This window comes from Poecilia mexicana, unplaced genomic scaffold (assembly GCF_051168715.1).
Source record: "Poecilia mexicana isolate PSO_F unplaced genomic scaffold, ASM5116871v1 scaffold_8, whole genome shotgun sequence".
In the NCBI taxonomy this organism is placed as follows: domain Eukaryota; kingdom Metazoa; phylum Chordata; class Actinopteri; order Cyprinodontiformes; family Poeciliidae; genus Poecilia; species Poecilia mexicana.
This window is the reverse complement of record NW_028263377.1, coordinates 6,068,560-6,093,163: the sequence shown is the minus strand read 5'-3', so window position 1 is coordinate 6,093,163 and position 24,604 is coordinate 6,068,560. Positions and strand designations below refer to the sequence as shown.

At 38.7% G+C, this 24,604-nt stretch overlaps 1 protein-coding gene across 4 annotated transcripts; it reads left to right on the top strand.

Moving 5' to 3' along the window:
• Window positions 1-1,352: 1,352 nt before the first annotated feature.
• LOC106931916 (choline transporter-like protein 2) lies at window positions 1,353-24,224 on the top strand. Of its 4 annotated transcripts, none has more exons than XM_015010300.2 (22): window positions 1,353-1,521; window positions 10,905-10,953; window positions 11,032-11,105; window positions 11,210-11,294; window positions 11,548-11,632; window positions 11,811-11,924; window positions 12,024-12,084; window positions 12,825-12,948; window positions 13,039-13,122; window positions 13,883-13,995; window positions 14,486-14,617; window positions 14,692-14,791; window positions 16,932-17,024; window positions 18,394-18,478; window positions 18,590-18,852; window positions 19,307-19,401; window positions 19,514-19,617; window positions 20,574-20,647; window positions 20,725-20,795; window positions 20,915-21,003; window positions 21,167-21,251; window positions 21,652-23,336. In XM_015010300.2, exons 1-22 carry the CDS (start codon window positions 1,494-1,496, stop codon window positions 21,819-21,821), a joined length of 2,178 nt encoding a protein of 725 aa, XP_014865786.2. In that variant the 5' UTR covers window positions 1,353-1,493; the 3' UTR covers window positions 21,822-23,336. The 4 variants fall into 4 exon arrangements, with proteins under 4 accessions (XP_014865786.2, XP_087864232.1, XP_014865784.2 ...); XM_088008106.1 differs by lacking the exon at window positions 21,652-23,336 and adding an exon at window positions 23,422-24,224 and having other exon boundaries at window positions 1,355-1,521; XM_015010298.2 differs by lacking the exon at window positions 1,353-1,521 and adding an exon at window positions 7,775-8,035.
• The last annotated feature ends 380 nt before the right edge of the window (window positions 24,225-24,604 follow it).

The following is a 24,604-nucleotide window of genomic DNA, read 5'->3' as shown; positions in this document are numbered from 1 at the left end:
AGGACAATCAATTTTCTACAACAAGCCCTATTACGTCTGGAAAATCATTCCATAGAAAAGAGCACCAGCATCTTGTGTCACACCAGCAGGAAGACATGTAGAAGATGCCACATCTACAAAACGACACTCTAAAACTCTTGCATTAATGCCCGCAGATATTTCATTTATCGCAAGATATTTTTGCCACATTGTAAGTGAAATAATCTGCCAATGGAACAAGTAACTTTAAGAAATTATTTACTTAAGGCAAACTCCTATATCTTACTGAAAAGTTACATTTAAGTTAGTTTTGTCTTATTTCAAGTGTACTGAAATGTTTGCACTGGCAGCTAGACCAAACTACTTGGTAAGATTTTGTGTTTTTGCATTGTAAACTGAGTATGCAGTCTAAAAGTTGAAACATTTATGAATTAATAATTAGCAACACAAGATTGTTACTGTACAACTAGTGGCATGGAAAAGCATTTTAACCGGTTGATGTTTGTCATATTTTCCCTAGTTTTAATCACAAACTTCAGCGTTTGCTCTTATTGGGATTTTATGTGAAACATAAAGTGGTGCATAATTCTGAAGTGGGATGAACATGACATGTGAAGACACTACATTTTAAATGAACAATATTTTCATTAAAAATTAATTTTAAAATGATATCTCTGTGATCATTTCTAACTAACGCTTATTTAGTCAGGTGTTTTTAATTGTGTGGATATTTATGTCATAATTCACCAAAATAGCCGTCACAGATAGACAGAGTGCACAGTATAGCATGTTTCCTAGGAAACATGACTTGATGGTTTTTGTTTTTTTTAAAAAAATAAATTCTAAATTGGGGTAAAAGTAGACAAAGTGGCAACCTTTAGATAAGAACTATAGAGGCATAATAAAGTGCATTCTATGGATTTGTCAGAATATTATGAATTTATTTGTTTCCCGTAAAGCAAAGTGATTATTGTTTTTAATGAATCATTACTATTCAATTTCTGCTGAAGTCATAGTTCCTCCTACGCCTTCTTACTGTTGTAATATGAGTCAGAACAGGAAACGTTAAGTCTTTTACGATAAATTATGAATGAAGAAATTGTGTACATTTCTCATTGTTCTGAAATATTTTCGAGTCTCACATGTTTTAACGTAAATCAGTATTTATGTCCAAACCAATCCTGCAATCTTGAAATAAACTAGAGCTGATTATAATGGAATTGTTTCTATTGAGCAACTTGGTTACCACTTAACGGTACTAAACATTAACCCGGCCTCAGTCGGTGATTGGTTGGCCACCGTGTCAATCATAGCCTCCTGCGCTGTCATTGGTCAGCACACTGCAGCTAGGAACGCCCTCTGAAATGTTTATGGGTCTGGGAAGATTTCTGAGCGGACTTCAACAAAGTAACCAAACGGAGGAAAGCGCTGCAATAACTTGGAGTCCGAGCTGTAAAATATGCGCTAGCCTTCGCTTGTGAGCAGCTGGACTACAGAAGAAACACTCCGTCATCATGGAGCTGGAGGAGAAGAAGAAATATGGTAATTGTTTAAAGCTCCGAGCCATGCTATGCTTTATTTGTCCGGTTACCTTATCATTAGTTACATATTAACCAGTTGTTGGTTGACTCCTCCACGCGGCAGTTTCTCACGGTGACGTAGTGAAAACAGTTTTAGACGCATTAGCTCTCAGTCTCCTGTTTTCTCCTTTAAAAATAAAAACAAATAATTATCCTTTGGTAGCTCGTGTAAAGACTACTTTATCTCTCGTGCTTTGTACGTAAATAAATAAACGAACATAAGGCTTGAAAGATGTTGCGCGTGATGCTTTCGCGTTAAGTTGGGGCAGCACTTCGTGCATTGTTAGGATGAAAAGCGTCCCAGTCTACGTTGTGCTCGTCCAGTTGCTGCCACATTCCTCAGACTGGTATGAGAGGCAAGCAGGGGCAAACTATCTATAGAGCTAATAAGTCAGCTGCCAGTCTTTCTGTTTCGTTTCATACCAAAGTGAGCTTTTGGTAATAATAATATGTGTCCTGTTAAAAATAGCGCCTGTCCAGCGCCCTGGTCTGGTTCAAGTATGCATTCCCCTTAAATGGATTCACTTTTTGTAAGGTTAATAAAATGTGACTGACCAACATAAAGCAGATTAAAGGTGTGGCGTGCATTTTGTTTTTAATAACCCCTCGCAAATATTGACTAGAGACAGAAACGGTTGTAAATTCTTCTTTGCAAAATAACACAGTCTCAGTCAGATTGGATCAAAAGTATCTTTCTTGCTGCTGATTCTAAACTGTGTTTAGGTCTGAGCTTTGACTTGGCCAATCTAGCAAAAAACATACAGCATACAATTTTGTATGTTTAGTTTCACTATTTTGTTGGAAGGTAAACATTTTCTGCAGCTGCTAATAAGTTTTCTTTCATTACTTTTACATTTACCATTCCATCATGTCTGATCAGCTTCCCTCATCTCTAGCTTCATTTCCATTAAAAAGTCTACTAATGTCAAAAGAACACAATTTCACAATTGCGGTGTTTCAGTTAAATAAATAACAATGCAGCTAAAATCACTTGTGAATAAGCTTGTTAATGCGTTATTTAAAAAAAAAACATGCCATCATCCTCCTACCACTTCCTGTTTGTCTTCTTCGCCACTTGTAACATCTGGTTGTTGATCATGTGACTCGTGTGATGTGGAAAAAAAGTGCTTCCATTGCTATTTTGCAAAATATATCGATACGGCCAAAAGATCATGTCGCAAAAAGTCTTTGTTGAAAACTATGCGTTTTTTTTTTTTTTGTTTGTTTTATTCAAAATTGGTGTGTTTCCGTTATTCTTGTAATCCCAATTTGTGGAATATTAAGGTCAATGGAAACACAGCTATTGATGATCGGAAATATCCAACACAGTATGATACTCTGAACACCATGTTTCACAAGCTAGTTTTAGTGTTTTTTCCCCAAACAACTCAGGTTTGGTCTCTGAGGGTTATTGAAATAAAGTCAAAATGCCACTTTATTACTTTTTGTTGGTCTAAAAAATCCAAACAACAACACATAGTACTGAGACGAGTTTGTTTACACGCAGCTTGGCAAGTCTTTAGGTGGTTTTGAGGTATTTGTACAGCTTAAAAGTTTGTCTACAGTTCCCCTGCAGGATGCTGACAAGCAGAAATGAGAAACACAACCCTTCCATTTGCTGGCATTCTGTTTTCCTCCATTGTGTGCCTGCACACACCCATTTCCACTCCGCCTGCCACATGATGGCTAATTGATTCACTTAGCCTCCAAGAAAGTTTGCTTTCTCTTTTTCCTCATCCTCTCTGTTTCCCTCTCTCTCTCTCGCTCTCTCAGTGCTTGCTTGCAAAAACAAGGCAAGTTTCAGTTTAGTATCATAACACAGAGCAAGGAATATGCATTTGCATGTTGGCGTGAGGGAAGTAATTGGCAGTGGCTTCGCTCCAGAGCTCACTTTTGTAGCAGCGGCGGTTTCCCTGAGGAAGCGTACCCACAAAAACACTCAAAACTAATATTTTAAAATGCATCTTCAAACCTAAAACTGACTTGGAGAGGAGGAAACGGCAAACAACCTAAAGCTCTCCGGAGCGCAGTGGAGGATTTTCTGAGTTATTTCAGGGTCTGGTTTGTGAAGAAACCTCAATGACAGGATCAGAGAGCAGCTATGCAGACATGCCCTGCTAAAGATTAGGTGTAATTATGTGCCATGTGTAGAGAAGTGGTTTTGAAACCTGAGCCGAGTGCTTCTATGTTGTGTACGTTGAAGTCACTTCGGCCTACATCTGCAGGTTGCTGTGAGCTCATTTCTTCTGATATTTTTTTTAGGTAATCTGGCAATCAGTGACAACCTGCTCTGCTACTGCAGCCACACACTTCCACTTTGATGTTCTCAATAGGCCACCCACAGAAACAAAAGCATGTGACTAAACTTGTGCAGAGCATGTTCAGAGCTGGCTGGAGACGGCTTTTATCTTTGAAAAATAACTGAACGCTAAATCAGGGGTCTCCAAACTGTAGGCCTCGAGATCTACTGTCTTGTTAGCAGGCCTTTGCCAGACTCGATGGCATGCTGAAGAGGTAGTGGAATCATTTGATTCAGCTGTGTGGAACAGGAAAAGAGCTGGAGAGATGTAAATCTTTCATTGTGTAGTGATTCGATTTTGACTTTTAGGGCCACGATTCGATTCAGAAACTAATTTTCCCATTCAAAAGGTCAAGAGATTCTGTTTAAATTATGTGACTGACGAGACGAAAAGACAGTGTAAACAACTAGAACATTTATTTAAAACCAATCTTCGAGGTTCCAGACAGAAAAAGTGTGACGATTGCAGGAGTGCCTAAATGTAAAATTGTATTGTTTTCCAGAAAGCACAATCAAATAAGCCTCTTTGGGTTCTTTACAGAATAAATCCAGGAAATAACACTATTTCTGAAATAAATACCATATTTTCTGGACTATAAGCCGCAACTCCAAAGTTTAAAAAAAAAAAAAAAAAAAAAAAACACAGTAAACACACATATAAGCCGCAGGTATCTCTGCCGCTCCAGGTTTTCCACAACGATGCAGCAGCAGAGGGGGGCGGGCACCCAAAATTTGAGTCATAACAGGTCAATTGAATATCACATTTATTGCAGCTGAAAAAGTTGCCAAGTTTAGATTTAACCGAACTGATTACGGTAGTTTCTGAACGGTAACAGTAAAAGTGCTGATCCTTTGTGTCTGCTACTAGCATGTGCCAAATGAAAATGGGCTGCTTCTTCTTCTTCTTCTTCTTCTGCTTTAGATTTCAACATTCCAGCAAAATTTGTTATTGTGACAGGCCTACTTAGTCCTCAACGCGGCTGTCGCAGGTTTGATTCCCGGCCTGGCAACCTTTACCGCATATCTTCCCCTTCTCTCATTACCCACTTTCCTGTCAATTCACTATCAAATAAAGGCTGCTAGAGACAATGAAACCTAAATAAAATTGTGGTGAGGAGCAGCACAGCTCTTGTTCAGAGCTAAAAACAGATATTATTTGTTACACTGTAAAATAGGCGCTAGCAGAGAGCTAGCGCCTATTTTAGGTGGTTCTTATCTACCCAGCCGAGCCAAAATACCACCACCACCGAAACGGACACAAACACAAAATTTGTCACTTCTGACTTCTTAAGCAGTGTGATAACTTTGACTGGCTATGTTCACACAGCAGCCTGAACAGATGAACTGGTCCAATATGCTTTTTTCACCCACTAAAACATCAAATTTGTGCCACTTTCATATGTGATAGTACTAACTTGGAATCTTCTCCAATTGTTTTCAAAATGTTTGTGGTTTCACTTCGCATTTTATCCAACATTTGCGTAAATACGTCATAATTCTTCACCAGAAGAAGCCAGACACGGAAAATCTGGACGTCAACAATGGCTGACAGAAGCAGTGCCGACGCTTCGGTCAGTCGTGTCACTTTGGAGAAAACGGAGGGCTTTCCAAATTCCCTAGAGGATTCATGGATAGTTTATTGTGTTGCTTCCTGAGTAGCTCCATAAATAGATCTGGATTTGGACTGAAAAGCAAGGATTGCATCCAGAAATCCACGCCCTTTGTCCCTAATTAAAGACTATTACTGAGGGATGCAGTCGTAACCCGGAGTTAAAGGTTTCCCAACTGCGTCATCTTGATAACGGATCCTAGCATAGTGTTACTGCAATAATAGCTAGCCCACTTCCCAGCCAAGAGATACACATCAGAGACAGAATGGACCATCAAAGTCCAGACCTTGATCCATTGGAGAATCCATCCAGTCTGGCTGAGCTTGAGCTGTTTTGCAAATAGGAATGTGCAACAATTTTTAGTCTGAACTTTAGGTTGAATGCAATGTGTGGTGTTGTTGCACCACACATTTTTTTATTATTATTATTTTCACTTCAGCATTGTGTTTAACTGTGTTCACTGAATTCCCAGTAAGTGGAAGTTTGCGGTTATAAAATGACAAATGTGAAGAAATCCTACGGTTGTGGATACTTTTGCAACACTCTGTAGTTGCATGTAGGCTTTTGATGGGGAGATGACTCACCACAAGAGATTTGAACATTTTCCGTCATTATAGAATGTGGAGGGAGGAATCAAGACAATAAGGGGAGGGAAGTCACGGAATGTTGAGACTCATTAGCTTCAGTGTCTAGTCTAAAGATAACATCAACTTCTTGGGCTCAGGTTATTCTAATCAAATGTCGCTTTCTTTAGAATCTGGGCAAATAAATGTTTGTTTTTTTTGTTATTTCTTCCCATTTCAGCAATTTTCTTTTTTTTTAAGGGATATTTCATTGGAGTTAACAGCCTAACACTATGGAAAAAGATTAAAGCTTCTCAATGCTGGCATCAATCATAAAAGTTGTGGTTCTACCTTTGAAGCTCTGAAGCTCTCTAATTAGACATCATCCCACATGTCTGACGAAAGGAGGATTTTGAAATTAGAGTGTGGGATTAGTTACATGACCAGGTTGCTCTGCAGTTTCCCAGTGACGGCCTCGCCCTCTGATGTGTCGAATTGATGCCGGAACTCAAACCAAACCTGGAATATCGGCATGTCACAAACACAGACGGCTTTGCGTCTGTTGGGGTGGAATGAGAGCACATTCCAGTGGTTGATGACTTTATTTATGTGATTAGATGTTGTTCCAGAGAAACGTTATCAAAGGAATGCTTGTCAGTTGCAAATATTTGTGACTGAAAATTGAGGCTATCAGGTCTGTTTCCTTTAGGCGGTTTGAAGCGTCTTTGTCAGACCAAGTTAAATGTATTGGTGGACGATGTAGAAAGGATAACAAAGTGACAAATAGAAATGGAGAGCAATGTGTTTGTTAGCAGATAAGGCGTGTCCAAGATGTTTGAGTTTATTTACATTGACAAGCACTGACAGTTTGCACGAGGATCAAATCATATTACCAAATATTCCTAATATCTCTGATTGCATTTGCTATTCAAGACATTTTTTACCACATGATAACCTCAAAAGTACATTCAGTTTATCCTATAACCCTCTTCTTCTTTTAATATGTGACGCAATAAATCAATTAATCACATAATTAATTAAAACAAACTCAATTTCCATTTGCATAATTCATTCTTTTTCTCTTTTTTCTCTCTCCAATTGAATCATTTACATTTAGTAGTGATGAGTGAAATGGAGAAAAATGACCTTTTTAATTTATTGTAGTGCTTAATAGGAGTTTAGATTTTGCCTGTCAGCAGAAACATTGAAAGCACTGCTGAGAGCTGCAATACTGGCCATGAAACAGGAGCAGGTCAGATGGAAACTTTCTGTCATTTCATGTTTTTTCCTCCTCCTTTCCTTCTCTCCCTCAACATCTGAGGAAAACATTTACAACACTTTGGTCCGTCTGAGCTTTCGTTGTTTGAGTAACAGATTGGTTTAACACGGTCTAAATGCAGAACAGAGGGAGCAGATCAAAACATCCGGTCGCCATCAAAGACGGCTACAAAAAAATAGAACTTCTGGATTTTTTCCTCATTGAGTTCCAATGCAGTGTCTAAAGGTCTCCACTAGGGGGAGATCATGCAGCACATCCTCCTAACCAGCAGGTGATTGGCTCAAAACCCCACACCTAAAACTAATCGGTTATAAACATGTAATGCTGGAGTTTTCCGTTCTTCCTGAACACATCCTAAAAATTTTCTCCACTCCCATCATCCTTATGTGATCGTAAGCTCGTAAAGCACAACTGTGTTTTTGTTGTGCTTTTTTTTTTTTTCTTTCTTTTATACATTTTCCCGGCGCAGCATGAGGTCTGTGGGAAAAGGGTGGAGACTGATGACATGCAGGCAGGTGGAAGCAGTTTGTTTTCAGAAAAATAGAAAAGAAGGAGTGTTGCAGGTTATTCAGACAGGACGGACTGGTTTTGTGCTCCGTTTGCGTTCCCCTCGTTCATTCACTGGCAGGAGCAGAGCGGGAGCAGAAGTTAACTTTTTCTGCATATCTTGGCCCTGAAAGCAAGCTTCAACATGTCCGAGGAGGAAGAACGCTATGGAAAACACGGTAACGACTCCTCAAGCCTCCGTTTGATCTGTGTTCATCAGAGTTATGTTTGTTTTTGAAGTAGAATGAGCCTCAGTTTGTGTTTGTGGGGAGCCAGCTACTGTTGGCAGCTTTTTTTTCTTTGCTCAGGTGTGTTAGAGCAGCAAGCTGGACGTCAAATCTGTTTCCAATACTGACCTGACTTTTTTTTTCTGCTTGTCGTTCTGGAAATGCTCCGATGGGATTTCAAACATTCGTCTCATAGCTTGACTTGACAGCATGTCAGGTGTGACAATCTGAAATGGCAGCACACATGAAATATGAGACTGGTGCCCTTTTTGACATGAAGTGGTTGGAGGCTTGCTGTTGTATTTGCCTCAACTAAACGCATGCAGACCTATAGGAAGATACAATAGAAAGTCATGAATTTAGCTTCACTGTTTATACTACTGATTTATTGCTAGAAATGGTAATAATGTCAATAATTATTTTCATGTTTTACTTTTTTTTTTAATCGTCTTCCTTCAGAGTTTTTATGAAGAAGGGTCTTTGAATCCTACATTTATTTCTGAAACACAAATGTCTTCATTATCAGACGGACTTCCGTTTAACACAAAGCATGGCTTGTATTATGTAGCCGCAATTCAAATATAAAGTAGGGCTGCACCGATTGTGTTTTTCAGGCTGAGCACGACTTGCCAATTCCAATTTTACCCGATACCAATTTATTTATATATCTATATATATTTTTGTCTGAAATGTTGCTAAATATTGCAAGAAAGTCGCTGACTATTGTTAACTGCAAACATGCAGACATGACCTGGTGGGTGGGTCCATCAGTCAATCTTCTTTCTCAGTAGATCAGAAGAGGACAGTAGCTGATTTTTAGACCTTTGACGATGCAGATAAGATGAGCTTCACATTTAAGTATTTATTTTTTTTTTGGCCTCAAATTAATGCAATGGCACACAGTAAGACAGAAGAGGGACATGATGTGACTTTTCCTGCTCTTACAGACACTGTTATAGTGATTTGTCTGATATATCTGTAATGATGTGCCACTTCCTTCCTCTGGTTCACTTCTTTAAGTTGGTCCTTTTGCTTTCCCACTGTAGGCCAACTGTTACTGTTTACTTGTGAGCAAACCGTCCAAGACTCCTGTTTTCTCCCGTTTGGTTTGCACCAGAGTGCAGACAAGCGTTCATGCCTAAATGAAGTGAAACATTTAACCCTCGTATGTAGAAATGGGGTCCAAACGACCCCACACACACGTAAAACTTGTATCATTTGCCATAGTCCTCTACGTTTGTCTCAGTCCTCGCACGCACAAGGGTTAAGGAAAGAGAGCCTGCTCTGGCTTATCTGTTATAGATTTCACAGGACCACGAAAGTACGGATTCAAGTTGTTAAAATAAGGCAGCTAGACAGACAAAAATATGAAATTCTGCCATTTTTAAGACTAAAATACCTGGTTAATAATACATTCTTCTCCAAATCCAACATTTTCATAACATGATGTAACCAATTCACACCTGCTAGACAAGATTAGATGCAAAGTATTTCCAGTGAGAACTTCTCCCGTGTTACTGTAGCTTCACTTGACCTCCAAATACCACAGCAGGCTCAGGAGAAGGAAAATGAAACTACAGCAAGAAAGCTTGTGTACAAACAAGAAGTCTCACTTTAACATAAACTGTAGGTGTGTATCTCTGTGTGTGGTGCATTTCAGGTTAAAACCATTTAGTGAAGTAACCAAAGGTAGGTAAAGTAACTAGACACTTCAAAATATAGTATTACTCAAGTATAAATTAAAAGTATAATGCAGTAAAATGACTCGTTGAATTAATTTTTTCTCCCAATTTATTCAAGTAAACGTAACTAGTTTTTGCATATCTCTGATTTTGGGACATAGCTTGGTATACATGTCAAAACGGTTTGATGGAAAGTAAGTTTTGGCTCAGTACTCCTTATAAATATGATCGGTTTAGTCAAAGTAAAGCACAGGGGCAGATTTCTCATGGTTTTGCTCCGGCTTAGTCACCGACAAGGAATTTAGTAGGTTGCTGCCGGGCGTGTTGCGCTTGGAGGGAAACATCAGCTGACAGAAGAAAGGAGAGGAACAGTCAGTTCCTCTCACTGTGGAGAGGAACTGACCGTTCCTCTCCTGAACTGAAATCGGGCTGATTTCATGTCACTGTGGGTTGACCTGAAATCAGCCCGATCTGTATGGAGTTCCACAGGGTGGGAAACGCAAATGGGTTTGTACAGGAATCTGTTTGTTGGCTTAAAGCCCCATGAAACCAGAAATTGGTTAAATTCTTAGCTCTTGTTAATTCAGAACCACCAAACTACCCATGAATAAATGCTGGATAAGCACTAAATTAATTACTCAGGCAGGTGCTAAAATAAGCTGGTTAACATTGGTTAGTGAAAGTACTACATGGTGATTATATGGTGATATCATGTATGGAAGTCTGTCACAATAAATTAATTGCATAAGTTCAAATGATCTTGATGATTTTGATGCTTTTTTTTGATGAGACTTCATAATATATTTTATTTATGGTTTTGGTTGTGTGTGGCTTTTATTTTTGTCTTTTTTTTTTTTTTATCTTGAATATTTAAAATATCTTTCAGTTCATGTGTCAATTTTTTACAAAATTGAAATTTTAGTGTGTTTGTTTTTAAGAAAATATCTGAGAATCTAAAAATTTCTGAGGGATTTTTAGTGGAAATTTATACCATCACAATAGACCTTGATGCCACTAACTTTTTTGTTTATTATTCTTTTTCTCTCTTTCATAATTCTGGTGGGATGTTATTTTAAGTTAATTCTTCCAGTTCTTCCTTTTAATACGCTTACGTTCTGGATGGTCTTTGTTTCCTGCAGGTGAGCCCTTCAAACACGACCCCTCCTTCAAGGGACCCATCCAGAACAGGTGAGGCCAGGACTGCAGGGTTGGATTTCTCATTGTGTCGCTGATGAAGGCTTTCATTCATCGTTTTCTCCTCTCCAGGTCCTGCACCGATATCGTCTGCTGCATCATCTTTATTATCGCTATACTGGGCTATATTGCAGTGGGAATACTCGGTGAGGAAGTATTCACAGTCTGGTTTGCTAATTTAAAAAACAAAAAAAGAAAAGAAATCCAGTTATAAGCTGTAAACATTTCCATTGAATCTTTGTGCTTCCAGCCTGGTCCCAGGGCGATCCAAGGAAGGCAATCTACCCAACAGATAGTAGAGGCGACTTCTGCGGACAGCCTGGGACTCCGCTCGAGTGAGTTACTTTTTGAGCAAATCTAGATATGAAACTACACAAACAAACTATGCTTATCCTGATGGGGCAGAGGGGTAAGTAAAGCCTAGTGGCCCGCTAGGATTTTAACACACTGTGGGAAACTCTGTGGTTTAGGCTTTGTAAAACGGCATTAGATAAAGAAACCCTTCAAACTACTTTTCAGTCTTGGAAGCTTTTTCCAAAACTGTTGCATAAAATATTGTCGACCAGAAAAATGTTCTTTTCCCCACAGGAATAAGAGGAAGTTGTTCTACTTCAACATCATGAAGTGTGCCAGCCCCATGGTGCTGCTTTCATTCCAGTGTCCAACCACACAGGTGTGAACTCGGCCATCTTCAGTCTCTTCAGTGTTGTGTTTAGGGACCTGGGGAAACTGGGATATTCTAGTTTGTATTCCTTTTGCATCACAACTTTGTTTTGTTGTTGTTGGATTTTATCCTCCCTGCCGCTATCTGCACTTGACAAAACTTTTCTACTATAAATGTTGATCCTCAGCTGTGCGTGGAGAAGTGTCCCGACAAGTTCATGACCTTAGCCAAAGCCCTTGCCAGCGACAAAGAATTTAATTACTACAAAAACTTCTGCAAGGAGACTGTGACACGTTCGATGGTGAGTTCCCCCCCCTGTAGCATTTTTTAGTATCTAGATTAGTGCAGATTAATATAATCATTGTTTCTTCCTTTGCCTGTTTTTGATCCTGTATTTCAGAGTTTACAAGAAATTCTTCGTGACAGACTCTGCCCCGCTATGCTGATCCCCAGCAAGTCATGTTAGTGGATTTTTTACTTCTGAAGCTGTCGCATTAATTACATACAACTGAAAGCATTCGATTTGCAATATTAAAAATGATATTAGTCAGTCTGAAGCCTATTGCCTGATAACCTGACAAGGTCCCAAATTAGCTCCCTTACAGTCCTTGATTGTTTTTATAAAAGATCACTGCAAAAGGGGAAATTACACAGCGCCTGCAAAGCTGAACATTTTCCATTTATTTACAGGAATTTACAGCATTCATACGTGTGTGTGTTTGTGTAGTGTATTGACTTTCTCAAAGAGATTGGTCTCACCAGCTGTGGATTCAAAGATAATGGCCGTCTGCAGCGTTAACATTTGGCTGGGGGGAAGAGGGAGTGAAAACATGGTGAACTGTGTAAATACAACTTTCTAAAATACTACACAGTTTAGATTTTGTCTGTCTGAAGGCTTGATTGTACCAGATTTTTTTTCAAGGATATCAAAGTAAAGGGAACTGTATAGAAATGTAGGCCACACCTTTCAGATTTCTTCTATGCACTACTTTGGTTAATTTCATCAAATCCCAATAAAATACACTCAGGTTTGTGGCAAATCTATATAAAAGTTAGCTAGCTAGCTAATTGCTACTGAAACTAATGCTTCTGATGGGACTCTAAAATATTTTTTAAAGATATTCAAAAGTTTTATAGCGTATTCCTTGTTGACAAACCTTTCGTGCTGCTATATACCTCAGTGTGGTTCTTTCTTCCTTAGTCACCCGTAGGTGCTTTCCAGCTTTGGGATTGAAAGGAGGTGTAGTAACTGTTGGAAACAGCACCACGTTTGAAGATGAAGAAGGAAAGAAACGGGATGCTAAAGATCTTGTGGATGGAGTAAAGTGAGTACACAGCAGATCCCAAACGCCACCAAAGCGGTTATTAAAACGTGGCGGCGATCAGGTTTCACACTGTGGAAATGAATCTCTTAGGAATGCCACTGTGCTCATGGAGGCTCGTCAGGTGGTTATGAAAATATTTGAGGATTACACGCATTCCTGGTACTGGATCCTTATGTGAGTATTTATTTCTTTTCTACTTTAAAGTATTATGTAAAATCAACTTTTTTGAGCTTTACATTGCGTTATGTTATTCCCTCATCAAAAACATACCTGGAGTGTTGCCTTGAATCTTTCATGCATGTTTGAGAAATCCTTTAATCTCCCATGGCAACCACTCAGCTGTGCAGAACATCTGGGTGGACTTAGCTCCGCCTTTGAGGAGGAACTTCCTCAGCGGTGCCTTTTACAAAATTCTGCTTCTCCCTCTCAGGGGAGGGAGAATCTCAGCCCTCCCCTGAGATTCTCCCACTCAACTCCTTCAGACTAGCCAGCAGCAATTAGCAAACACCTGGTGGAGCTGTGCATCTACTGAGCTCAGAGGAGCTGCTTCTCAGTGCATCGCTGGTAAAAACATTGCTAAAGGTTTAATAGCCATGTAGTGGTCACTTCCTGAAAGTGGAGTTTCAGAAAGAGCAGGAGCTTCTTAAAGAGACAGAGCCCCAATTTCAAGAAGTTAAATCTCAAAGTGAAATTTCTTGAAGTCATTTTTGTTATAAAATGCCATATATATATATATATATATATATATATATATATATATATATATATATATATATATATATATATATATATATAATAATATAAATCAACTGACACTAACATACTTGATTATGTTATAAAATGACACTATATGCCTGGAAATACTTCCTCTTTAACTGTCAACTGTGTTCACTGTGTGTGTTTCTGTGTCTAATGTTTGAGCCTTCCTCTGCAGAGGGCTGGTTATCGCCATGCTGCTCAGTCTGCTGTTCGTCGTCCTCATGCGCTTCCTGGCCGGCATCATGATCTGGATCATCATCATCGCTGTCATAGCTGTAATAGGATACGGTAAGGGCCAGAAGCACACAGTCATTGTATTTTCCTCCATTTTATTTGGTTTTTCTGTGGCTCTGCTTTGGAATACATTTTTGAAAAGTTGAGCAAAGTGGATTCAGGAAGCTGGGGCATCATGGCGACTACCGTACAATATCAGAGAAATTGGTATTGCAGAACCAAAAACGGAGCAGGGTGGAGTTCTACAGGGCTGATATTTAGAGCGATGCTCAGAAGATGAGCAACATTCCTGAAAGTTAAGCTCACTGGGGGCATGTCATATATTTTCAGTTTTATTCTAATTAACCTAATTAATATTGATGAAACTTCCTCTGACTGTAAGATGTTGTTCTGTCCTGGAGGTTTGTACAATGTGGTCTGCTACTGAAATCAGTAAACGATTGAGTGGTTTTTGCTTCACAATCTGGTCAAGCCAGTAGTTCTCCCAGTTGGAGTAGCTTCTACTGTTCCCACTGTTCAACTTGCCATTAATGTGCTACTTTAGGAATCTTCCACTGCTACATGGAGTATAACAGCCTGAAGAATGAGCCGGGCGCCAACGTGACTCTACAGGAGCTGGGCTTCCAGACAGACTTCACCGTCTACCTGCAAATCAGACAAACATGGCTGGCCTTTGGTGAGTGATTAGAAACCTCCACCTGTTCTCTGTTGTTTGGTTTGGATGAGCTCACTCTCTTTGCTTTGTTTTAGTGATCATCCTGGCCATCGTGGAGGTCATCATCATCCTGCTGCTCATCTTCTTGCGGAAGAGGATCCTCATTGCCATTGCTCTCATCAAAGAGGCCAGCAAGTAAGATTTCATCAGGGTACTTTGAAAAACATGATGGCGCGTGCATCACATATTTTTTAATGTCTTGATCTTTTAGCTTCCACATGACTGGAAATCTTTACAAACAGTTAGCATTTGCATTAATAGGCGAAAGGTCACTATTTATTTTTTTATTTTTATGTACATTTCTACATAAAATAGTTTCTCTCTTTATATGCTGGAATCTTACAAGAGTATTCCTGATTATGATAATAATAATAAAAAAATAAGTTAATCAGTGTTTAGTAGTTGTTGTAAAATAATCATCCAGTTGTGTGACAGCAATTCTGCCAGACGGTGGTTGGTAAAACATTAAATATGAAATCATTGTTTTAACTTTCCCTCCTTATGGATCTTCTGCAAACCTGGGGAATAAGGAACGAATCGATCGACTGCATGACTCGATCTGGTCATCATCTATTATTTGATTTTTGAGACAAATATTTTATAAGTAGGCCTGTCACAATAACAATTTTGCTGGACAATTAATTGTCTAAAAAATTATTGCGATAAACGATAATATTGTTTCAAGACCTTTTGACACTGATTTAATGGAAATGACTAATAATGCATGCGATTTCCTGCCATAGATGGATACACTTTATTTTCAAAAGAACACATAACACTGGAACTGATAAACTGAATCAGTTCCAGTGTTAATGGATTCTCAGTCTCCATTAACAAAAAACGTACTTGAATAAAAACTAAACAACATAAAGCCAAAGTGGAAATAAATATTGCATTCAACCAAAAGAGTGCAGATTATGAAGTCTGTATACTATATTGCCCTTCAGTGATCACTAGATTTAAATAGAGAAGATGGGCACATCCGACTACCTAATGCAGTAGATCACACTACACGATTTTTTTTTTTTTTTTGCCCCTATTTTCCCCTTAGGACAATCTAAGATCGTTGGCTGGTCTAAGATTGTTGCTGGTGATTTCGTAACCGATCATCCTGTAGTGTGATTTAGATCGTTGTGGCCGCTCCGATCTAAATCAGGGGTTTAACGCTGCCTGTTGAATGTGACAGGTAGCCAATCAGAAAAAGCGGATTCTCCTCCGCGATTTCTGAGGGGAAATTACGGACATTGGAGATGATATGTGGAAACAACATTAATGTTTATTTAACATTTCATGCTAAGAATATAAAAATGACAGAGAGGAGTTGAAGCCAAATTGCTACCGCAGTTGATAAACCCGGTAACTTTTCAGCTGATCTTCGTTAACGTGACATAAATAAGTTATAATGATTTTCATTCAGTCAAGACTTTACGCTGACTCTAGCCACATGCATCACAGGTAGATTCTAGTAAAACACTGATTAATGCCTGGTTTTAAAATGACAAGTCCAGTTAACTGAACTTGTAGGCATTATTTTGTGCCCATGTGGCTGGACACCACATGGCACGATCGAACCCAATCGAACCATTATACATAGGATTTCTGTCGGCTAATGTGTCTCTCAGGTTTAGGAAATGGGCCGACAACTCGTGTCATGTGCGCTGGACATTACACTAAGGAAATGAGGAAGGGAGGGTCAGTGGAGAGCACTGGAGCAGAGCCATTTTTCATTCAGTGTCATTAAGAGAAAGAAAAAAGGCAGGAAGAGACGATAAAGCCGATAATTAAAATGAGGTTGATAGGTTTAATTTATCGTGCGATTAACTGATTTATCGCGAAAGGCCTATTTATAAGTAAATAATAAATAACAATTAAAGCCCATTGCTTTGAAGGTGTTTCCACTTAGAATTAATGTTTTTTTTTGTGTGCATATTTGACATATGTGAAATAAACTTTTTCCTCCATTATAAATTTAAAAATAATTCCTGTGTTAAACTGGACAATAAGATCTTAGCTGAGTGACAACATAATCAACTACACCCTGTTCCAACTGGAGAACTAGCGAACTGCATCCTTGTGAACTCGGCAAGAACGGACTTTGAGCTGTTCTTGCAGGGTGCGTACTTGCCAAGAACACAAGAACGTTCTTGAGTGTTGAGAAACGACCAGAGAAAGCTCTGCTGTTGCCATAGGAACAGCATGACAGGAACACTTTGGTACTTTCTGAAGCCTTGGCAGAATCTGGACCATGCTAACCTGGATTTCTCTTCTTTTCCAGAGCCATTCGATATATGATGTGTTCCATGTTTTACCCGCTGTTCACCTTCTTGCTCCTGACAATAGTCGTCGCTTACTGGGCCGTAACTGCTGTGTATCCTTCACTTTGTACTGTTTGTCTCATATTTTTGATAAACAGTTGCACATAGGTGTAGTAAACCAGCACGGATCTGAAAGTAAGGAGTAATCCGCAAAATGAACCACTTGCCTTCTGTCGCCTGATCCTGATCAGCCAGCAGAGGGCAGCCTTGCAAAGAAACGGCTTTGACTCTAGATAACCTGACCTTACTTGTCTTCAATAGAAAAAAGCTAACTTTTTCAACAAAGTTCAACAGGCATTGTACAATAAGTGAAATTTTTAGTTTTTTCCTCTGTTATTCCTTTTTTTACAGCAGCAGTATGTCAGCAGTCTCCTAAATTAATTACCCAAGTTATTTTTGCAAAAAGATGATTTAAGCAAAAAAACAAAAGTTTAGACTTATGTTATGAGAAGCTGAATGGCTAAAGTTAGATTTCTACCATCTAATCCCAGTGCTTTGTTGTTTTTGTGCCGTTTCATTTAAATGTACTGAATTATGTAGACCTTTACAAAAAAAAAGCCAAAGTACTTTACAAAGGGCACTAAACAAAACAAAGAATAAATGAACATTTTACCTCTTAACACATTTACACAGAAGCTCATCTTTATTTATACTGAACATGGAGGTGGGAGGGATCTTCCTCTGAACAACATACTGAAAACAGAGCATGTTAAGTGCATCAAGTCCAGATGGCTGTAAAAAGGAAAAAATAATGTAAACATAAGCTGCGTTTCCATTACAAATGTGCGCATCTGCTAATGTTGATAAAACACAATTTCCATTAAATTAGAAATGCAATTAAAATCACACATGTATAAATTCGATGAGTCGTTAAAAAACATGCCGCGCCATCAACCTCCAACTACTTCCTGTTTGCTTCTTCGTGGTTTCTGCCAGTGGCAACATCCAGTTGTTGATAATGTGACTCTTGTGATGTCAAACGTGTTTCCATTGCAGTTTTGCCAAGTAAACCAATTTCAATATGGCCAAAAAACGAACCCCACCTCACCCTAGCGCCAAAACTTTCAATTGAAAGTTGAGTTTTTCACAGTTGCCGTCTTTCCATTAAGCCATTTTTTATCTCAATTTGTGCAATTATATGGTCAACGGAAATGCAGCTTTTTTTTTCTTTTAAAACTTCCTTAGTTTACCATCAAGTCAGACTTTGTTCTGTTCTCCGTGTGTGATTCCCACAGGAAGATCATTTATGACCTCCTTTATCCTTATAAATAATAATTAGACTCTGTGTGAATATTGGCCCAATGATGGTTCAATGTTTCATAAAGTATCCTTCACGTTAAAATGCTGGTGTTTGGAGGTTTGATCCCCCGACAGGCCAGCAGTAAGCTTCGGTCTATCGTTGCATTTACCTTGACAGAGCAGCTTCTTGTCCACTTCCAACGATGCCATCTACAAAGTGGTCAGTCAGTTGAATTGTGTGCACTCTGGAAACTCTTGTGATCCTGCTGTGAGTTTTCCATTTAATCTCTTTACAGTTCTTTTAAAAAGCTGCCACAGCAGCTTGGTGCTAAATCTTCTAGATCCTACTGATGCGGTCACTCCTACCTCTGTTTTTCAGAACTATTCCACAAGTAAGATGAAAGCGGACTGCCCGGATTCACAGTGCAATTTTGCCTACTATGGTGGAGAAACGGTTTACCACAAGTACCTGATTGCCCTGCAGTTCTACAATGTCTTCCTCTTCTTCTGGTGCGCCAACTTTGTCATCGCTCTGGGACAGATGTCTTTAGCTGGGGCTTTCGCCTCCTACTACTGGGCCTTCTCCAAGCCAGGCGACATTCCCACCTTCCCGGTGTTTTCCGCCATGGGGAGATCTCTAAGGTACATTTGATCTATAAAATACTTTATTCCATCTGATGGCATTTTTTTTTTTAAATAAAGAGATCTTTTGATTAGTTACTCAGTACTTTCTTACTCCTTTTTTACCAAACACCTTTTCATTTTTGAGTAATTTCATGGATGTTTATTTTTACTCAAGAAAAATATGTTGAAGTTGTGCTACTCTTACATGAGTACAGTTTTTGGCTACTCTAGCCACGTCTGCCACCAGGTCACATCTGCACCTACACGGTTAACAATAGTTACCCCAACTTGACAACTTTTTTTGCAATACTTAGCGACTTTTTGGAAAAAAGAAAATTTCCCAAATTAGAAAAAACACGTCAGTTTTTTTTTTTTTTTTTTTAAACTGATTGGTCTGAAAACTGCAATCGATGCACTCTTACTATTAAGCACTAATATTTGCTTTATTTTCCTCCTCCTTTCTTCCCGCCAGGTATCACACAGGGTCTCTGGCATTTGGTTCTCTAATCCTATCAATCGTTCAGATCATCAGAGTTCTGCTGGAATATTTGGACCACAAGCTGAAAGGTGTGTTTCTCTGTGGAGCCCCATGTTTTGTCGCTGAGACTGTGACATGTCCTTGAAGTGGTTTCTAAGTTGCTTTGGGTTTAGATTTGTCTCTTGAATTTGTCATTCACAGGAGCCGAAAACAAATTTGCAAAGTTCCTGCTGTGCTGTCTGAAGTGCTGCTTCTGGTGTTTGGAGAAATTCATCAAGTTCATGAACAGAAACGCCTACATTATGGTGCGTGTTTGGTGAAGATATATGTTGAAGGTCATACATTAGAGTTTGCTGACCACCTTTTATGCAGACCTTAGTTATTTATTAAACGTTATATTGTGTAAAAAAAAAAAAAAAAAAAGTTTAAAAAAATGAAGAGAAAATCTTTGATCTGCTGTGCTGTTAATGTTTTTTTTTTATTATTATTATTTACGGTAACTATACAGGAGCCTTACGAAACCTTTCTCCTATTGATTCTTAATTGGGACTAGAGGCATTGTCACACTGTGTGTGAGAAGGAGCAACATCCAGTGTTGCTCAGCTCTGCAATTAAGGATTTCACAAATGTCAATGGATAGGATGAGTGGAAATGTTACCAATAGTGGTGGGACTTGAATAAGATTCTTAATCACGCACATTGCAGATTGTGGTAAGTCCACAATCTGCAATGTGCGTGCAGATTGTGGAGCAAAGGCTCCAGCTCAGGACTTTTGTGAATTTTTTTTTTTTTATTTTGGCCAGCGCAGTAAAATCAATGTAATTAATCAAACTTAACAAGTTAAAATCCCAGTTTTAGTTAGTAACTGTGAAATCCATGATGCCATTTTGTGGATTAACCTCAGAAGCTTAAAATTGTTAGATTTTTTTCTGTGCATCCCTAACAGAAATATTAACTCTTTTCTGCATAACCCCTAAATTTGTGTCGGGGTACAAATTCTTCTTCTGTTTTTTTTTTTTTTTTTTTTTTTTTTTAACAAACATTGTCTGGGAATTACCATTTTCGGATTCAAGAAGCTAGCAAAAAGTTTACCTCTAGCTAAACCCAACATCAGCAAAAGCAAATGTTTGCAAATTTCTTCCATTTTGATGACTTGAGACTAAGCCAAGATTTGTTCTTTGTATTTCAAACAGCTTTGGCGTCATTTACTGAATCAACATCTTTTCCCCTCCTGTTGTTTATGTGCATGTTTGGCCTCTAGGTGGCGGTCCATGGCAAAAACTTTTGCGCCTCTGCAATCAGTGCCCTCAATCTCCTTGCGAGAAACCTGCTCAGGTAATTGTAAACTCCACCTCATGGTGTGAACTTTTTATTTTATTTCTTTTGTCTTAATAACCTGTTTCATCCTGCAGGGTCGCTGTCGTAGATAAGGTGACGGACTTCCTGTTGTTTTTGGGAAAACTGCTCGTCGTTGGGCTTGTGGGTGAGTTGGTGTTGCTTTTAAAAGTGATGTTAAAAATCAATCTTCGCAACACAAACGGAACCACTAGTTTTTTTGCAGTTAAGAACCAGTGTTACTAAATTTACTGTTTTTCTTCTCAGGGGTCTTTGCTTTCTTTTTCTTCTCTGGAAGAGTGAAAGCATTTGAGAATACAGCGCCCAACCTCCACTATTACTGGGTGCCAATCCTGGTGAGCAACTTGCTTTTTTTTAAAAAATTGATCAGTTTTCAAGGTTGAATCTGTTCAGGAACAAGTCGAGTTTGCTGTTGAGTCGGGTTTCATTCCTCGTCTTGAACCTGGCTGTGTGTTTGTACTGTGAATGACGGCCCATGGCTCGTGTTTCCCCATCCAGACTGTGGTGATTGGCTCGTACCTCATCGCCCACGGGTTCTTCAGCGTATACGACATGTGTGTGGACACGCTGTTCCTCTGTTTCTGTAAGTCATCACGGTGCTATATTGTTTACACAGTCACTGAGAACGAGCAACTGGCTTTTCACGACTTTGCTCTTGGGTTTGGTGCTTTCACTAATTCTTAAATACTTTTAATACGGTGTACAACAGCCACGTTTCTGCATGACTGCAACATATAAAAGCTTGGCTAATTTGTTCTGTATTACCTGAAAGTTGTGGCTGCTCGGTGATGAACTTTTAATTTTCAAAATCTGCAATGTCTTTGGGTGCTTCTGCTTGGCATTTGACTTTCTCTCTCTGTTTTTGTCTCTCCTCTTCCCCCTCTCTCACTTCCATTTCTCTTAATCCTGCTATTTCTCAATCTACTAATCTTCTACTACATCATTTAACACACACACACTTACACATACACACATGCATCAAGGTGAAGACCTGGAACGCAATGACGGCTCACCTGCGAGGCCTTATTACATGTCAACAACTATCCGGGAGATTCTGTGGAAGGGCGAGGTGGCAGATCCGAGCGCCTCTCCTGCACTGCAGCCACAGGATGAAGACGGCGGGCTGAGAAATCCCCAAAAGGACAAACTTTAGAGATGAGGACTTTGTGCTGAATTAGAAGTACAACAAAGAAGTGTGGTGATCCTTTTTTCTGAGGAGCAGAAACACTGACGAACAATGCGACAAATTGCCTTAAATGGAACCATTTAGTTATGAATAGCCGTCAAAAAGCTTCCTTTTTATTAATATTAGAAAACTTAAGATGATGATTAAATGTAAAGCATCCGATACAAATACAGGTATCGCCATATCTGATTAGTTCCGCAGATACTGATCCGATACAGAAAAATGGTGCTGAATTGACTTAATTTTTTTTTTTTTTTAAACCAAGTGGACGAGTACAGCACACTTAAATACACCAGTAGCTTCACAAGCTTGGTCTAACATGTAAAACTAAAATGCAACTTTCATTAAAATAAATTAGGAATAATTCAGCACCATTTTACTTGCTTGGTTTGGTAAAGACCAAACCTCATGAGTGGTTCTCACCGCTCAGCAGTTGACGTTTCCGTTGCTTATTCAGCAATGAGAAATTTGGTCGATGCATTATCGTTTGAGTACTTTTGTAAAATGTTCAAAAGTCTACGAAGTGAATGATTTCTGACAGGATTTGATTCTAATCTGAAGCGTTTGCTGTCAATGTGCAGTAGCACAGCAGTGTACTTTTCTTCTTTGGGGATAGTGTTCATGTCCTCAGTTAAACCAGTGGGAAATCTGGCTGCCATTTTGACACTTTTGCCTTCTTAAATGGTTGCTTCTGCAACCAGTGGAAACTTGACGGCCATGTTGTGCCTCTGGTCCTCCATTTCTACTAAAACTATAAAACATTAGTTAGCTTTAAAACTAATGTCCAAAAAACTACATAATCCTGCACTTTATTTCAACACTAAGCCATATTTCATTTTACTCCATCTGTAGCTGCGTTCCGTTGACCATATAATTGCGCAATTTAACACTTTGAAATTAAAGCTGCTTCATGGAAACGCGACAATTTTGGAAAAATTCTTGTTTTTTGATGAAAAGTTTGTTAGAATTCAGTTTTGGTTTATTTCCTAAAACTGTAATTGGAACACTTTCTTTGCATCACACGAGTCACATGATCAATAACCAGACGTTGCAATTGGTGCAAACCAGAAAGACAGGAAGTGATAGGAGAATCATGGCATGTTTTTAATTATCATGTGAACAAAGGTATTCACATAGATTTTAATTGCTTTTCTTATTTAACTGAAACACTGCAACTACAAAATTTCTGGGGCGTTTTTGACATTAGCAGAATATTAACAGAGTTTTGAGATTTGTAATAGAAACGCAGCTGCTACTGACACTTCCAAGACGAAGCAACGTTTATGCTTTTTATTTTCTAGGTCGTAGATATTTGATAACTCTTCCAAGCATAGTCTTGGTGGAAAAGTTTCCTCATCCATATGAACAGTTCACTGAGATGAAGAATGAATTGAAAATGTCTCTGACTGCATGTTTCTGTTTGAACTATTAAAGCTGGATGCCTTTTTTTCCTATTAAACAAACAAGCTTTTGTCTATGAAACTTCTCCCTCCTTATACTTTTTGAACTTTTATGTTTGGTTAAAATGATTCAGCTGCTTGATTAGTTTTAACAAAATCTTTTTCAGTGGAGGACCTGGAGAGGAATGATGGGAGTTCTGAAAGGCCATACATGATGCCTGACAGCCTCCTCAAGATCCTAAATAAGAAGAACAAGACCAAAGGAAGGGAGTAGAACCTTTGATCAAACTGTACAGCTCCATGTGAGACCAGTCCGTTAACTAAGAGAGACTGTGGCTTTCAGGAACACTTTGCCAAAGATAAGAAAGTCCCTGGATCATCAGGATTTGCGTGACGTCCTCTCATGTCAGATGTATTTACTTCGTAATGGTTTGGAGCGTCTGTCTGCATCACACACCATCATGTCCGTGTTTTCCTAGCTTTCTCGGTTTTCCAGTTAAGTGAATTTTAAAGTCTCTGATATAATCGGTTTCTTTTGTATTGCATGTTTTTAAGAATATTTTTTAATCATGCAAATTTTCTTGAGCATGTTTTATGTTGCTATATGAAGGTACACTGTAACTTGATGTTTAAAGTGCTTTTACAACTTCATGTGTAATCTTATTTTATTACTGGATGTTACTAAAGCCATCACACTGCCAGACAGAGGCCTCCTCTACACTACATTATGGGAAGGGTTTTATTGGATACAAAAGCACAGTTTATATAAATGTACGGGTTTGTATTTGGGACATATGCTGTATTTGTTTAAAAATAAAACTGTTTTATACATTAAAAAAAACAAACTATCCCAGATATCATTGGAGTCATTCACAGCTGCCTCTGCATCACTGGCTTTAATCGTACAGTTCATATATTCTGTCTCTGTGCCAGTAGTATGTTTGTGCTGCATTAAATAAATGTCACCAAAGTTTTACAGTGTCCACGCATCCTTGGTCATAAATTTGCACACCTAAAATTAAAGCCTGACAAGTTCTTAAATTCCTTTTTTTTTTTTTTTTAACTTTGCCTTAAATGGGTTAATCACAGGTCTTAAATTTTGTCATGGCATGACCATTTAATGTAGAATATTCTTTTTTTTGTTTGTTTTCTCTCTGGGCTTTCAGTCAGACAAAGGTTTTAGTCGAGTACAGACCTTCAGTGCTTTCTGTACCTCAAGTGATCGATAACAAGCTGCTAATATACCCCTGCTAGCTAGCTAAGTTTTTTTTTTGTGTCATAAGTGCAAATTTATTACCAGGTTGACTGGAAGGCGTTTGTTGTCGCCATTGTAGAGAGCATGTATAGAAG